This window comes from Telopea speciosissima, chromosome 9, assembly GCF_018873765.1.
Source record: "Telopea speciosissima isolate NSW1024214 ecotype Mountain lineage chromosome 9, Tspe_v1, whole genome shotgun sequence".
NCBI lineage: Eukaryota > Viridiplantae > Streptophyta > Magnoliopsida > Proteales > Proteaceae > Telopea > Telopea speciosissima.
Window position 1 is genome coordinate 48,533,257 of NC_057924.1, and position 16,501 is coordinate 48,549,757.

A 16,501-nucleotide genomic window follows, 5' to 3' on the forward strand; every position below is an offset into this window, starting at 1 on the left:
ATCAGAAAAACAATGATGAGCGAAAAAGCTGATAACCCTCAAGGCTCTTCATTCATTTTCAGTTTCCACTGACCAAAATGCCCTTTCACATTCCCTCAGAACACGTTAATATCCAAATCCCCCCCCCATCCGACTCCTCTATTTCTGCCGGCCGGTACTACCACGTGTCCCCATACCCAAGCATGATAAAAGGTATCATTTTACCTTTGCTCGGACAGGGGTAAGACGATACATTCTACATTGCTTGTATGTAAGGCACACACAACTGTAGGGGCAGGCAATAAAAGAATCAAATTGCAATTTGAATCATCTACTATCAAGCTGCTTAGCAGGACCGTGCTGCCAAGACACAATGAAACATGCAATGTCTGCCTTAACCCCACTTGGGCAAGGCGCTCGGGCAAAAATAAGGCAGACATTGCATACCTTATCGTATCTTGACAGCACTAGCTTGCCAGGCAACTCGGCAGTAGAGGATCTGAATCCGTCGAATTGTCCAAGATCCCACTAGACCCTATAAATGGCAAAAAAATAAAATATTTCTATGATCCCCACCTATAGATAGTCTCCATCTGTCCTACTCTAATTCATTACACCAGTGCATAAGTTAGTAGCCCACCTACTCTGTGTCCTGTACTCATGCTCCTCTCGCTTTCTCTCTCCGCAGCTTTCACGTACATGATCTCTCGCCGCCACGCCAACTGAGAACCGTCCTTCTCGATGGGAATGTCATTTTCTTAGTGCCATCTCAGCATCTCTCAGACTCCATCTTTGATTCTCCCTCTCTCTCTCTCTCTTTCTCTCCCTTTATAATCTTCCTCGTTTAAGCATCTTCAAAATATATCTGTTTTAGTGACTGAGACAGAGATGTAGAGCCAGAAAATCGTACGAAAACATCCCAAAAGCTGAGTGACCAGCTTCGTAACCAGAAGAACCCTAGTTTAAGCACTCATTCCAGTCTTTAAAGGAGAGAAGAGAGGAATATTGTTGTTGTATTGATGTGTTGTGTGAGACAGAGTTAGAGACGAAGGAAGCGATGGACGAGGAGAAGGAGATGACGATGATGATGATGATGAGAAGTGCCAGCGACAAGGAGAGGACGAAGATGAGAGAGCGGCAGCGAAGATCCATCACCACCAAGATCTTCAACGGCCTTCGTAAACATGGCGGCTATAACCTTCCCCCTCGCTCCGACATCAACGATGTACTTCGGGAGCTCGCTCGCGAGGCCGGTTGGGTCGTCGAACCGGACGGCACTACCTACCGTTCTCCCTCCTGGTTCAACCACCACCACCACAGTAACCACAACTCTTCCTCCACCACCACTTCTGCCCCCAACGTAATATCACCGATTTTATTAAAACTCTTAACACATAAACAGTTGTCCAAGCTTTCATTTGTTTTCTGAATTCCATTTCTTTGTTTCTGATTCGTTTGACAGGTGACGGTGGAGCACATGCCTCATTATCACAGCTCCTGCCTCGCCGGAAAAAGTAGCAAAACCCCTACTCCTACTAGTAGCTTTGGCGGAGGTGGAGAATGTTCCACCACTGCTTCCCCTCGCAACGTGGGCGTATTTGATACTGTGGCGCAAACTGTGGGTTCTGTTCGTAGTGGTGGGCCCAACTCGCTCTACTTAGGTGCCGGTGGCTGTGCTTCATCATCTTACCATCAGTTTACGCCACCTGATCCTGACTTACCAGTTGCTGCTCTTTACTGTGGTATTGGCTTTCCTAATGGTATACTCAATGGAACGGCACAACTCTCCGCTGCTACCAGAGATGCAGCTGCCATCACCACTGGGACGGCCACGATGCTGACACGTCAGCAACTCTATCTCATTGAGTCCAGAGCTTCTAATGAGAACTCGCCAGTCGTTTCTCCCCGTCGTGGTCCCCAGTGAAGCGCCTTTCCTCGCAGGGACGGAGAACAGAAACGCCAACGGCGCATACTAGTGCTCTACCACTTCTCTCTCTTTTCTGTTTTTTTTTTTTGGGAACCGTTGGATAAGTTTTATGACGTGTGGCTCGATCTTCACGTTTTTCTAACTTCAATTTTTGTATCTGGAGCTGGAAAATTTATTCATGAAATTATGAAGGGTAGTATTTTTATTTTTATTTTTTTGGTAGAAATGAAGGGTAGTATTGTAAGGGCATATTATGCATGTCTTTAAAAAATTTTAATGTTTTTTAAAGGTATTTCAAATTCTAAATTGATATTTCCAGTATCAAGGGTGTTGTCGTAATTTAAATACAAGCCAAATCAAACACACGGTGAGCAAACCTTAACCGTCTGCGTCTCACACGATACATGCAGAGGCCCTCGCCCCTTCGAGTTGTCCTCTTCTCCCTGGATGCCCACAAAGAACTTGTGTTTCTTGAACAATCTTGGAAAAATAGATTGGTTAAACTTGAGCTCAGGATTTGTCATTTAACACCAAGAACTACAGATTTTAGAATCACCGTCTTTACCAACAAAGAGATTTTAGAATCAGTTCACTTTAGCTCTCCCAGTATAATTGAAGCCAAAACCCAACTCCGCAATTCAGGTCCCTCCCTCCCTCCCTATTGAGACTTGACTTACTTCCCATCTCCATTGTTTCACACGTTCATTGTTCCACAACAATCAGTCAAGGATAACCAGGGATCTCCCCTGGCATTGGTGCTAACTCGTTTCTTCCAAACCTCTCCACATCATAGAATGTGGAGCGAACCACCCTCCCTCCAAAGAACCGGCCATCAAGATCGATGAGTTCTTTTGTTCTCTACTGATCTCTCAAATTGTACAAAGATCCTAACTGCCTCTTCTGAGGGGAAATTGGGCTCCGTGATCTCAAATATGAGGCACTTAGAAACTGGTACCATACTTGGCACATTCTGATGCTACCTCTTCTTATAGGTCATCACCCACCTCCCCAGGTCCCATCTTTGAACAAAAAGCATAGCAACATTAGACAATTCCATCTAGATCTTTACAGAAAATTTTTCGTAAGTGTATCAACACATGAATGCAATTTAAATTGCAAACAAAAAAATAGTAAGAGAACTTTAACATAATTTTAAAGAAAGCATCTCACCATACAATCTAAATCCAAACCAAGTATCAGCGAAGTGGGTGATCGATGAACACATCAATTTCATGCATATGTTAGTTAGGGTATCATGCATTTCTTCCCAATATAACAAATAAATATTTTCATTTACATTATTTTTTTTATTTTTTTGGTAATGTTTTCATTTACATTCAGAACATACCACCACTGGCAGTTTGACAAGCTTACCATTATGTCTCAGAAGCATACTCCTGCTTAAGTGATGACAACATATATATATATATATGACAATGGGGGAAACAGACCAGTAACAGCACAAATATCTGAGAGCCTTGTTTACCGTGGGATTTAACACAAGATGTTTTGGCCCCTCCAGACCTTGCAGATATGCATGTTTGACTCTCTTTTCTTTTCTTTTCTTTTTCTTTTTTTGGGGCGGGGGGTAGGATAGAGTTTGGGAGAAAGAAGGAATGTGGAGAAAGTGAAAGTGATTTTTTTTTTTTTTTTGGCAAGAGATTCGACAGGCGAGGGGAAGTTGCAGATAGAGGGAGTTAAATTGAATTTGTATTTTTACCTAGTTGTTCAAGACCACAGTATTCCTTGAAGAATGAGAGCAAGAGATTCCAAAGGCATCAACTCAAGTCAGCCTTATCCAAACTTAATGGGTTTGGCGACATGGATCCTTTTTCACCGGTCAGCTGTATTCAATACCATATGAATGTCTTCCTCACCACTTCTCCTTGAGTCATTTATAGGCATACCCTTGGCTCTTTTAGCTCCTTCAATCTGAATCGAATCATCCCTGCACACTAGAGCATTCAAAAGTCTGTATTGCAAATATCCATGCCATCTCAAACGACTTTCTCAAAACTTATCATGTATCATTCGCTCTAACTTGTTCATTCCTTATTGTAGCTTTTCTAGTTTTACCACTCCTTCATCTCGACTTCCTCTTTTCAGCAACACCAAGTGGTGCAGAGCTAAGGGTGTACTCATGAAGGAAGAAATGCCAGCCGAAGCAGGCCCATACTTGGGCCTAATAACTTAAGTTATAACCAGCCCACAATGGCCATGACTTTAAGTTATAGTCAAGCCCATACTTGGCCCCTATGCAGGTTATAACTTAAGCCCGAGATATAGAGGATTTTATGTCTGATTGTGTGGGCCCATGTAGCTGCACATGTGGAGTTAGCAAGTTACCTTAGGGCCTCTTTGGTATCATTTTTATTTTTGATTTTTCCCAAAGTACGTTTTTGGTTGCATTTGGTATCATTTATGGAGCTCATTTCTATTTTTAAAAAAAATTTGAAAAAACACAAACCACAAATAGGTCCTGACCCATTTATGTGTTCTGGCCAAAAATCAATTTTGGTCATTTATGTGGGGACTTTAATAAGCATGTGCTCATAAGTCTCAAAATCGAAGGGTGAGAGTGTCTTTTCATCATTTAATTAGAATTATCGAACCTTCTGCTCCTCTTTCTTCTTCTTCCTGCAACCCATCCGCCACCGGGTCATGACAAGGGCTTTCTTGTGATATTGAGGAAAACCATTTACTCGTTTTTTATTGTGCAGGTATAAGGTTCTTTATCCTGCCTTATACAGTGAATCAGAGAACAAGGATGCCAATCTCTTCAACTGTGTCCAGGTTCACTTTCTATATAAAAAGATCCATCTTTTGCCTTAAATTTCATATATTTTAATTGGGTTTTCGATTTCATTTAATGGGTTTTGAGGATTAATTATTTGACGGTGGGGGGTTACAGAGAGCGCACCAGAACTCACTGGAGATGATGCCAGTGTTCTTTGTATTGCTTCTGCTTGGAGGGCTTTGGTACCCAGTAGTTGCAGCTGGGCTTAGCCTTGTGTACATCGTTGGTCGATACTTTACTTCAATGGCTATGCTTCTGGGGATCCCAAGAAACATATGCGAGGGTGAGTTTTTGAAATTTGAATCACCAGATTCAAATCAAATTGGGTTTTTGATTTTCTGCAAATGGGTTTCTTCTTCTTATTATTTTTATTATTCTTTCTATATTTGTGAATTTGAACAGGGGATTCTATGTCTTGTCGTTGCTTGGGCTTGCGGGTTGCTCAATTTCATTGGCAGTTAATCTTCTGCATCGATGAATTTTCTGGAGATTAGAGATTGGCTTTACCTTTAGGTTGATTTTTTTACTTTTAAGGAGATGAGACTGTTGTGAGTTTGGTACTGATTGAGGAAGTGGTTCGTGTTTTGACTTTTAAGGAGATGGGAATCGTTATTTAGTTTATTCCAATTATTTTTCTCTTCTTTTAATCTAATTGACTCTATCAATTTTGATTAATCGGGGCTTCTTCTCATTCCTTTCCGTTTTCACAGGAAGGAAGATGGGTGAAGAGGGAATCTCTTCATCCACCATTTCTTCAAAAAATTATTCTACACATAGACATACCAAACCATTTATCATTCCATACTCTATTATGACTAATGTTTACCAAACGATTTTTAGTTTTTGATCAAAAATGGTTTTCATTAATGATTTTTGTTAAATAGACAAAAATCAAAAATAAAAATGATACCAAAGAGAGCCTTAGTTACTATTTTGTTGTAACGTCTATTGTGATTCAGTTTTTATTTTTGTATTAGACTCTTAGTTATAGTAATAGCAACAAAGAGCCCCTCTTATTTTAGCAAGTTTCTATTTTCTTGTAATAGCATTAGATCTTCTTTGTAGTTTATGATTGGTTATAATAAATAAATAAGTTTTTGACACTAGAACAATTGCTCTCTTGTGAGAATGGCTGCTGTGGTGAATCAGTTGCAGGCTTTTAGGTGATAAAACGTAGGCTCCTAGGTTGGTCGTGATACCAAGTCATATCCCCCTTCTTTCTCTTTCTTCTTCTACTTCATTGTTCTATCAGAATCAGATCCAGCAACCTTTCTTCTTCCTGCATCGCCGTCATTAGGTAATCTCTACTCCTTTTTGTGGTTTATTCTTATACCTTTACTGTGTCCATTTACTAATCACTTTCCTGCTGGTTTTCCATTCAGTTTCCTACCCACGGTGTCTGGTTTCTCTTCTATTCTGGCTGCTGTTTTGTCATACTGTTATAGCACATCCAACCATAGGTTGATGGATAAGTTCTATCCCTATTAGGGCTTCCTACGACCTGAGTTTGGAGTTCATCAGAACTCCAGATTTTAAGTTACAGCTTCTCCCCTACACTTTCTGAATTCTGTTTTCCTTGGTTACTAATTTCTGTCCTTGTTAGTTTCTGCAGATCCAACCACTGGATCAACCCCATTTTTGTAGCATCTATTCAGCGGGTTCTCTACCATATTCAAACTGATTTTCGGCCACATCTAAGTGCTGGTTGTTGAGTTATTTGAGTCTTATATTCTGTTCTGTTTGTTCTTTTCTTCCTATCACTGTGATTCAATCCTGTGTCTTCTTGTTCACTAAGCTTTCTATAGGTTAGTTCATCACTAAGTTTGTTTATATATTGTTTCTTTATTGCCCAACATTCAGCTCCACATGTCATTGCTGGTCATATAACTGTCCTATAAATTTTTGAGTTCTAAAGAAATGAGTCAATCAAAAAACACTCCAGACGCACCCACCACTTCATCCACCCTACTATTTCTCCTACTTGATTTACAATTGAACCTAGGTACCCAAAATTTTCTCTTTGCGTCATCAACAATTTTCACCACCCCCACTTTCAGTTCTATTGTTACTAAAGTTACAATACTAATTTCTTAATTTAGGTAGGCGGCTGTGGTTCAAAGTCAGCTGATGGAATGGGTTCTATATCCAGGTCTGCACTCAAAACCCACCAAATTTACCGGTTAAAAGTATCATTTAACGTTCAATGGAACTCAAAAATGACCTTCCAGTAATAAGCATCATGAAATTCTATAAGCACCACACCAAAAACACAAAATTAGCTAAGATACACAAAATTGGATCTATAGAAAGTCAAAATGATTGAACCATGCTTATATTAGATGGTTTCAGAACGAAAAGGTCAAAAATGACAAATGAGACATCCCAAATAAAGAAGGCACAGCACATTCACAAACAATATGGGAAACAGGCTACAATTTCCAACAGGAATTCATGTTTTATGATAAAATGTTGCCTTCAATAGATAAAAGGAAATTGTTATGTAGGAAGCAGAGCAAAATAACCTGGTGATATTGTCAGTTCCGCCACAATATGAGTGTTTTCTATGACTCATAGTACAGCGCCTAGTCACACGTCATAAAAGTTAGACCTAAATTTCCCAACAAAATGACCAATATATCAGCACATTTCATTTCAGTCCACTGATTGAGATGGGCACCGAAACGAAATTTATATAAGAAACATGTAGTATAAGACTAGAACCTGAAAAGGTCTAATCCCAGCCAGGATCACAAATATAGGCCAAACAGCAGTGAAGTAAGAGAAGTAATAATAACTCAAAAACCAGCAGCAATGAGGAACTGTTATTGTAGTCGAATAGGACCTTGGATGAGGGGAAAAAACCCAAAACCTGATACAACTCTGATCAGACAAATAACAGAATCAATCTTGTCTGTCAATGTTCTGAAACCCTATTTTGGTGAAGTCGATGTGGTGGAGAATTCTCTGATCTTCAGCAGCTTTGATGGATATTACAGTAACTTGTTAATTGATGATTGAAGGATGTATGTAACCCAGCAATAGTGCAGCAACAGCAGTCGGCAGCTTCACAAATTGATGAAAGGAATATGGCTCGATTATGGAAGAATGGGGACAGGAATGGATATCTCACCCTAGGCCTCTCACCTATCCTCTCTCAGGATTTCAACAATTGCTCAAAGCAAAATTCTATATTCATTCAATCATGGGCTCTCAAGAGCTGATTACAATGTTTATATAGCCTAATGGCTGAAACAAAATAGAAACTAGACTTAACTAGGATTCCCAACAAAATAGAAACTGGAGTCTAACTAGGATTCCCAATTAGGAGTACAACTCAAACATAACTAGGAAAATAAATAAAAGTCTAATAAAAATAAAACCTAACATCAGCCCACAGTTTTATTACTGCTATCACTGTTCATTTGAACTACCACATGAACAGTACTCAAGTACCGTTCACGTAAACAGTGTTTTTTGCCCATGCTTTGATCTTCATCAACATGGTACCTTTCTTTGGATGTTAATTGGTGAGGTAGAATCTACAGATAAATGAAGGGAAAGAATTCCTGGATGGGCACATTTAGGGACATTTCCGGTACATAAATTTCTGCCACAAGGCAAGCCTAACGGGGCTGTAATTTTGCGGATTGGTAGAACCAATGTCCCCTTACTCATATGTCAAGTTTCAGCCCAGGCGAACTTTTCCAAGTGGCAAATAAAGCATTGAAAACTTCAGGATTACAAAGAGGGTGCACAGACTACCGAGAGTATGCATGGACACACATGGGAGGGTATCCAATTCAATTTTAGTCTGAAATTTGACATGCGGCCAATCTAGCTATCCAAAGGTCCGAACTGCAACATCATCCTTCCACATGACAGAACTAGGGTGCCCGTTTTAGGAAACTTTTCTAGACATGACTAACAAAGAAGGATCCGAATCCTCTACTTCCAAAATTCCTACTTCCATCCTACTTCTAGCAGCTCACAGTGCGCCACCTGGCCTGATCAGCATCCAACGGATGATATTGAATAAATTCAAAATATTTTGAAAAACACATGACACCTTTTTGAACCACCTATGAACCCCAAAACAAACCCACCTACAGGTTCAAACTCACCCAAACCAAACCCATTAACACTCAAACGAAACTAAAAATCCCCAAATCTGAGAACCCTGCAACCTCTCCAACGAACAGACATTTTCTTCTTCAGAAAACTCAGAAGAGTTCCATTGCGCACATCTCAGTTGATCGTAGAATTCTTCCATGGCGCACTGAAGACCACGAACGAACAACAGAAAGTGCCAAGGTCAAGGCATAGCAAAGAAAGGGCAAAGTGATCTAGGTTATTAAGCAAACTCAGAAATTAGAGTATTGGGTTTTGGTTCAGATTCTCTTTTACTAGACTAATCTTCACGGGCAAGGAATTTTCTTTGAATTCGAGCTGCAGAGAGAGAGAGAGTGAGAGAAAGTTGTAGATAGGAATCCGAAAATAGAAAAATACTCCTCCTCTGCTTCATCCAAACTGCCAACGGTACACCGGAAATCGTAGGGAGAAAGCTCTTACATGGCGTAGGGAGAAGGCCCTTAATCAGCTATTGATTGAAGATTTTCCTTCTTCTTAATTCCCATTCTTCTATGGAATGTGACGATTTGATTTTTCACCAGGAGATAGCAGATTTTCCTTAGATAAAAAACTGAAGATCTGGAAAATTTTCAGGATAATTTTGGCTCTGGTTCGAGTTATCCCATGAAAAATCTGATCAATTTGTCTCTCTTTTTTATAATTTAAATATCTGCAGAAGAAACAAAGGCAAATGCTATATTAAGAACCGCCACACGCCATAGTGGGAGATGGCTGTTCTGAATCTGTATTGTGAAGGAGTTCATCTATCTATATATCTTCTTAAGAGAGAATAAAGTATTAAGAGATAAGACAGAGAAAAAAAAGAGCGGAACAGCCATTACTCTTCAGTGCTCAGAGAACAATTTAACCTTTTTGATCAAAAGTCATAAGACTGAAACTGAAGTTACATTTTGTTTGGATGTTTTCCCATTAAATTCTGAACTTTCAATTCTTCTATTCTGTGTAACTATGGCCTTGCTGAGGTTCTTATCTGATTTATCTCAAATATGGATAGAACAAAGTGGTCAAAGTTCGAAAGTGCCAATGTCAGTTCGTTCATGGTCTTCAATGCACCATGGAAGAGTTCTACGATCAAATGAGATGTGCGCAATGGAACTCTTCTGAGTTTTCTGAAGAAGAAAATGTCTGTTCGTTGGAGAGGTTGCAGGGTTCTCAGATTTGGGGATTTTTAGTTTGGTTTGAGTGTTAATGGGTTTGGTTTGGATGAGTTTGAACCGGTGGGTGGGTTTGTTTTGGGGTTCATAGGTGGTTCAAAAAGGTGTCAAGTGTTTTTTCAAAATATTTTGAATTTATTCAATATCATCCGTTGGATGCTAGTCAGGCTAGGTGGCGCACTGTGAGCTGCTAGAAGTAGGATGGAAGTAGAGGATTCGGATCCAACAAAGAAATAGAAGCATGGTTTGAAATCTCAGAAAAAACCACTGAGATTTCACAAAATATTTTGGATCCGCAAAAGTTCGAAACAAAATTGGGTGCGATACCAACAAGTGCTTAGCTCAGTTGGTGAGCCGTGGTGCGCTTCATGCCCATGCTCACCAAGAGATCTCGAGTTCGAGTCTCTTGGCTGGTATCTTATCCCCTCCCCGGTTCGATCCCCCCCCCCCCCTTCTATCAACTATATATGTAAAGCTCCCAATACCCAAAAAAAAAAAAATTGGGTGCGACTCAGTAGGAATGCATGGTTTCGACTGAAATTTTGGAATTTCGAACAAAATTTCGGTTTCGACTCGGTTTCAACTTAGTTTCGGTACCAAACATTGGGGTCAGCTACAAGGATCCAAACAAAACAAGGTAGGGATGGGAAAAGAGGTCTTAAAAAAATTAAAAAAAAAATGAGAAGAGAAATGATAAATGAAAGATGAGAGATGGAAGTAAGAGGAAAGAGGCATAGTGATGTAGCTCCAAGAAGGAAGAAGAAGAAGAAGAAACCCTGAACTTAGGGTTTGAATAGGGAGCCGTAGGTTAGGATTTATAATTTTCATACTTAGTTATTTTTCTGTTTTTTAGATTGAACCGGTTTAGAATTTTCAATTGGTTCAATGAGTCTAATTTAAGTGAAGTGTTCCTATTGGTTAATAGGTCCTTATATCCTATTGGCTAATAGGGAATCTTCTTTTAAATTAGTTGTTTTAAGGTAGATTCTCTTATTTTAAGTTATTAGGGGTAGTTAGGACATTTTACTGTTTTAAATTAGTATTTTGATTGTAATTAGAGCCCTTTCACGATTTTAAGTGAGGAGGAATTAGATTTGTGTTAGGAATTGGCCTTTGGCCCTCTTTTATAAATAAAGCAAACCGTGGGAGGCTCCCCCACAGAATTTTGACTTTAAAAACAGATTTCCGTGGCTGCTTTGCTGCTGTTCCTTGCTCTCCGAGAGTGTGTGCATCCTTGTGGGTTATCAAGGTGGAAGGGTGGGTGGATTCCTGTGATTCTTTACACCATGACAGCTGGGAGGATCTCTCTTCAAAGATGGCTTCATCCTTCATCAATCAAGCTGCTGCCAGTGGATTCCAGTTGTAAGTTTGGACTTTAATTTCTGTTTTTCCATTCATCCTCCCTCCCCATCATTCCCCTTTTATTGTATTTGAATCCTATCGATTCTCCTTAAACCCTAGATCATCTAGGCTACTTTAAACACTCATCCCTCATCAGAATTCAGTCAGATTCAAACCACAGCCCCTTCACACCCCTGCCTATGCTCGATCCAAGCTGGTGCCACTTCCCTTCACTCTAAACCCTAATTCCCCATTAATCCCCATAAACCTAAAACCCTAAATTTTTGTTTAGACATATTCAGCCATCAGAAAACCTCCCTGCTGCAGCCGAATCTTCCCCCTAGCCCCTCTAATACTCGACCTCAGCCCCAGCCCATAACTCCAACTCAAAACCCTAGTTTTGGTTGTTTTTCCCTAATTCTAAAACCCGAAACCCTAACCCTAATTCTGCAGAAATTTTAAACTGATCCAAATCCAATTATTTTTATCCCATAATGACCCCCTAGACTTGCCTATTAAACCCATATAAAACCCATTCCCAAATTCCCATCCTAAACCCTAAAATTTACCCTAATCAGCCCCAAACAGCAGGCTTAGGCAGAACCTGATTCTACTTGGCTCCTAGTAGGATTATTTCCTATTCTAGGACTACATTACATAGCCCAGCAAGTAAGGAGAATCTCAGCTAAGTGGGGTCTGCTACATGGATCCTTGCCCTCCAATAGGCTCTATCCAAGGTCATACTTGGAACAAGACCTGGACTATGCATGTCCTTCCTCACAACGTCTCATATGGTCATTTTAGGCCTGCTCCAAGCTCTTTTAGCTCCTTCAATTGGGATCATATCACTCTTCCTTACTGGGGCGTCCCTAGGCCTCCATTGGACATGACCATACCACCTCAAATGACTCTCTCGAAACTTGTCATTGATCGATGCAACTCCCAAGTCAGCTCTAATACGTTCATTCCTTACTTTATCCTTCCTAGTTTTCCTGCACATCCATCTTAACATCCTCATCTCTATTACACAAAGCTTCTCAATATGACACTTCTTAACTGCCCAAAATTCTTCCTCATACATCATAGTCAGTCGTACAACAGTCCTATAGAACTTTCCTTTAAGCTTTAAAGGAATACGTTGGTCACAGCACTCCGAATGCACCTCTTCACTTCATCCATCCCACTTTAATTCTCTGTGAAACATCATTCTCTATATCACCTTCTTTATTTATGATTGACCATAGATATCTAAAATAGTCACTTTGCGGTATCTCTCTTTCCTCAATTTGCACCATGTCAGTATCCATCATAGTATGACTAAAATTAAATCATATACTCTGTCTTCGTTCTACTAATCTTAAAGCCTCTTATTTCTAAAGTTGATCTCCATAGTTCTAACTTAACATTAATACCTATTTTTGTCTCATCCGCCAAAACTACATCATTGACGAAGAGCATACACCACGGGACCTCATCTTGAATGCTCTTGGTTAAGTAAATGTTTTTATATTTGTTGTTTAATTTACTTAAGATAATATCATATAAATAAGTAAATACCCCTATTTGAATCCAATAAAAAATAATTTAAAAAAAAAAAAAAGATAAAAAGTAAACCCCCAGTTCAAGAACAAAATTTGGATTTTCGGCGGTAGGTGCAATTTTCAACTTTCTAAAACTGGAGTTTTTCTCAAATCTAAAAATTTCATATATCTTAATTTGGTAAAACATTACTAAAAACCAAAAGTGCAGTAAAATATTCATTTGTTTCATTCAGACTGATTTTGTCAGCATTCACACATACCAAATTAGATTTGACCAGAACATAAGTCCGTCAATATAAATCTGATTTAAGCAATCTTGGATTTGTTGGAGAACTTGTAGCTCATTCCTACAGTATATATATGAGAGAGAGACAGAGAGAGACAGAGAGAGAGAAAGAGGGAGAGAGAGTCACAAATACAAAGGAGCAAGGACTTCCTAAGCCCAGTCCTAAGTCCTTGCTATAGATTAAAAGACTAAAACAGCAACCTAATCAAACTAGGAAAGTAAATAAACGAAGTACAAACTACGATAGGGGAAGTCCCCCTACGCCGTGCTACATATCTCAATATCTACGGTTCCAGATTTGCACATTTTGCTTCGCTTTGAATGTTTCACTTTAATTTCCTTCTAAAAGTATAACTAGTTTAAGAAGCAGATGTAAATTAGTATTTGACGTTAATATTCAGCAAGAAAATTCCCCAGGTGAATTGTTTACCATTAGTACTTGCAACTCACAAAAGGACTTCAAACTTCTTTTTAACATATGGATTTTCAGTGTAAATTATGTAAGATACAGTAAAGACATCTCTACAGATAAGAATATGAAGAAGAGGATGGCAGCTAAACAGGGAAAATGATAAAGAAAACCCTCAATGTAACTTTTCTGTATTTGAATCATCACTTGAATTCTTTCCAGGTGTTCACCCAAGCGAGCATGAACAGACATGACAGAGAAGCAGTGTCTGGTATTTAAGATCACCTGATTGCATTTCATGTCTTGGTACACAAAACTGCAGGCTAAGAAACAACTACCAACAGTGTGCTAGGCATATCAAGACATATCCCAATATATCAAACTAGACACAAAATATATAAACTAGTAGGTTTCCAATATGACTTGCCAACATGAAGCTATCTACAAGGCATCTACTAACATAATATAATAATATCACGCATACCATCTTACAGAGCAGCAGAACATGAGTTGGTGGGCCATTAAAGCTCACACTCTTCATCTTTTTCTCAGCTCTAGATTCGCTTGCATTCACGATAACCCCAGCTCGTCTATCTGTCTTTTTAGCCATCAGGGGAGTAGTAATCCCGTGCTCCTGCTTTCCAAGCCCTTGTCCTTGCTTCCAACCCATCTTAGCCATCATTCTTTGTGCAGCAGTCATCTGCCCACCAGTACCAACGCCTAACCCAACTGATCCCGACTTCCCAATACTAAAACCTTCTCCATTTGATGGGGGAGAAGGTAACTTTGGCGCAGAGTCTCCCAAAGTCCCACTCATTGCTGCCCGCCGTTTCCATGCTTCTTCTCCAGAAATATTCAATGATGAAGCTCTTGAGTCATTGTAATCCATCTCCCTTTCTCTTTCCAATGCCTCTTGTTCTCTATGTTCTCATTCCCGCTCCCTCTCTTCCTCTTCCTTCCGCCTTCTTTCAAGCTCCCTCTTCATCTCAGCTTCCATGGCTCGCCTCTTCCTCTCCTTTCTGTACTCCTTATAATCATTAGGCCTTGCAGGGTCGAACTCCTCAAGATCTGTTGATGTGACTCCAACGAGGGCAGGTTGAAACGACGGGCTTTTCACCCCATCATCACACAATACAAACAAATTTAGGTTTCTTGTCTGAGATGAATGTATTGCTTTGGGTTTGTTCTATGACTGCTGGTGTTTCAGGGCCGTATGAGGAGTGAAGAGAGACCAGGGTTTGCGCAGTGTTGGCGGTGCCATTTTGGCGCTGCTTGACCAAACAGCGGAGTTGATGCTTTTCTCCTCATCGGCTGAGGGTGCCGCCGATGGAGGAGGGAGGCCCCCATACAGGCCACCAAGCATTTTCTTCTCTTTCAATTCTCCCCTTTTAATGAATAATTACTGTGCACATATTTCAAGTAATGCATTATACACTTCAGATCTCTTTCTTCTGAACTCATGCATGTAGATTAAAAACGACACCAGAAATTCAACAGAACCCATTGAAACAAATTAAAAAACAAAGAATTTCACCAATTCGACTCGATAGAACTCAAATATGCTTCTAAGCAGCAACTAACAATGTTCTAACTTTCTCTAGGGTTTGGGTTAAGATCAAAACCAGTAATGGAAGGGGAAAATATGAAACGAATAAGAGATGCTCTTCCAAAACCTCAGATTTCGAATCACTCCTCACATTAAAGGGACTGGTTTTTTACTGAAATTAGCCAAATTCGACAATTTACAAGACACCTGAGAATTGGTAAAAACAAACATTTGAAACCGAAAAACACGTACCAAAAGAACTCCTTTGATAGCTTCGAAGTTCGAATCTCGCTATGAAACAGAGAACCAGTTTGAAGCTGTTGGGTTCAGGTAGTGACTAGTGAGGCCAGAACTTGCAAAACCAGTCACTGATTATTTACAGGAAGGAAGGAGCCATTGACCAGGGTTCCAAAGATCGGTGAAGGGGATTGAGAATCGGCCGATTCATATTGCAATCGATTGGGACTGATTAGATTCACCAATTTATGTCGTTTCAGATCGAAATATTCTCGTCAAGATTCCCTTGAATCAGTGAGTTTTCATATCAAATAGCCAATTCTAGGGTTCTTGAAACCGATTTCAATCCGATATGAATCGAAATTGGCTAGCAGGAACCGATTCTTAGTTTTAAAACCCTGCCCTTGGGTGATTGGATGATTCGGATTTGGTTCATTACATCCAAACTGCACCCAAACAAATATTAGTTTGAGTGTTTCATCCCTACCAAAGCAAGACCAATTCAAATGAGCCAAGAGCTCTAAGTGACCTGTAAAAAAGGATCCAGGATCTCTTAGACAAAAAACTGATAAGGAAGAGCCGATCTCCCTGGAGCTGTGCGGCCAAATAAATAAAAAAAAAAAATATATATATATATATATATATATATATATATATATAGCCTAATAAAAAAATTTAAAAAGCAAAAGACAAGAAAAGCCCTAAAGGCACATGGGATTACAGACAAAATCAGGGTTAGGGTCAGGGTCAAGACAAGGTCAATTAGGGTCAACCCGACCCTATCAAGGTCAATCAGGGCCGGGTCGGGTTTGGAATAACCCTGGCAGGGTCGGGACTGGGTTGAGGGTTTCTTGGCCCTGGCAGGGTCGCGTCGGGTCAGGGTTTAGGTTAAGGCCTTTAGGGTTGGGTTAGGGTTTAGGGCAAGCCCGGCCCATCCCGACCCATTGACACCCCTACTATTTGTGGCTCTCTCACAATGATTGTGCTTTTGGATGTCGACAATGGCGACCTGCGGAGGTTATATATGTTGCAACCACGACTTTTTTTGAGTTTCAAGCCACAATCTGCTGTTGATAGGTTGACTACATCGACTAACTCTCATCCATCTCAATTGATGGCTCCGCCTTGTGATTTT

At 39.9% G+C, this 16,501-nt stretch overlaps 1 protein-coding gene and 1 pseudogene across 1 annotated transcript; one reads left to right on the forward strand and one right to left on the reverse strand.

The window, feature by feature from the left end:
* Positions 1 to 1,036: 1,036 nt before the first annotated feature.
* On the forward strand, positions 1,037 to 1,903 carry LOC122638993 (beta-amylase 8-like). The gene is made up of 2 exons (XM_043831837.1): positions 1,037 to 1,339; positions 1,442 to 1,903. Exons 1-2 carry the CDS (start codon positions 1,037 to 1,039, stop codon positions 1,901 to 1,903), a joined length of 765 nt encoding a protein of 254 aa, XP_043687772.1.
* Positions 1,904 to 2,606: 703 nt separating this feature from the next.
* On the reverse strand, positions 2,607 to 15,134 carry LOC122641080 (annotated as a pseudogene).
* Between the last annotated feature and the right edge of the window lie 1,367 nt (positions 15,135 to 16,501).

Excerpts from the sequence above, each read along its gene's own strand:
- LOC122638993 (XM_043831837.1), top strand. The coding sequence starts at position 1,037 with ATGGACGAGGAGAAGGAGATGACGATGATGATGATGATGAGAAGTGCC. Across the intron at positions 1,340-1,441 it reads CCACCACTTCTGCCCCCAAC|GTGACGGTGGAGCACATGCC; the intron begins GTAATATCACCG and ends TTCGTTTGACAG.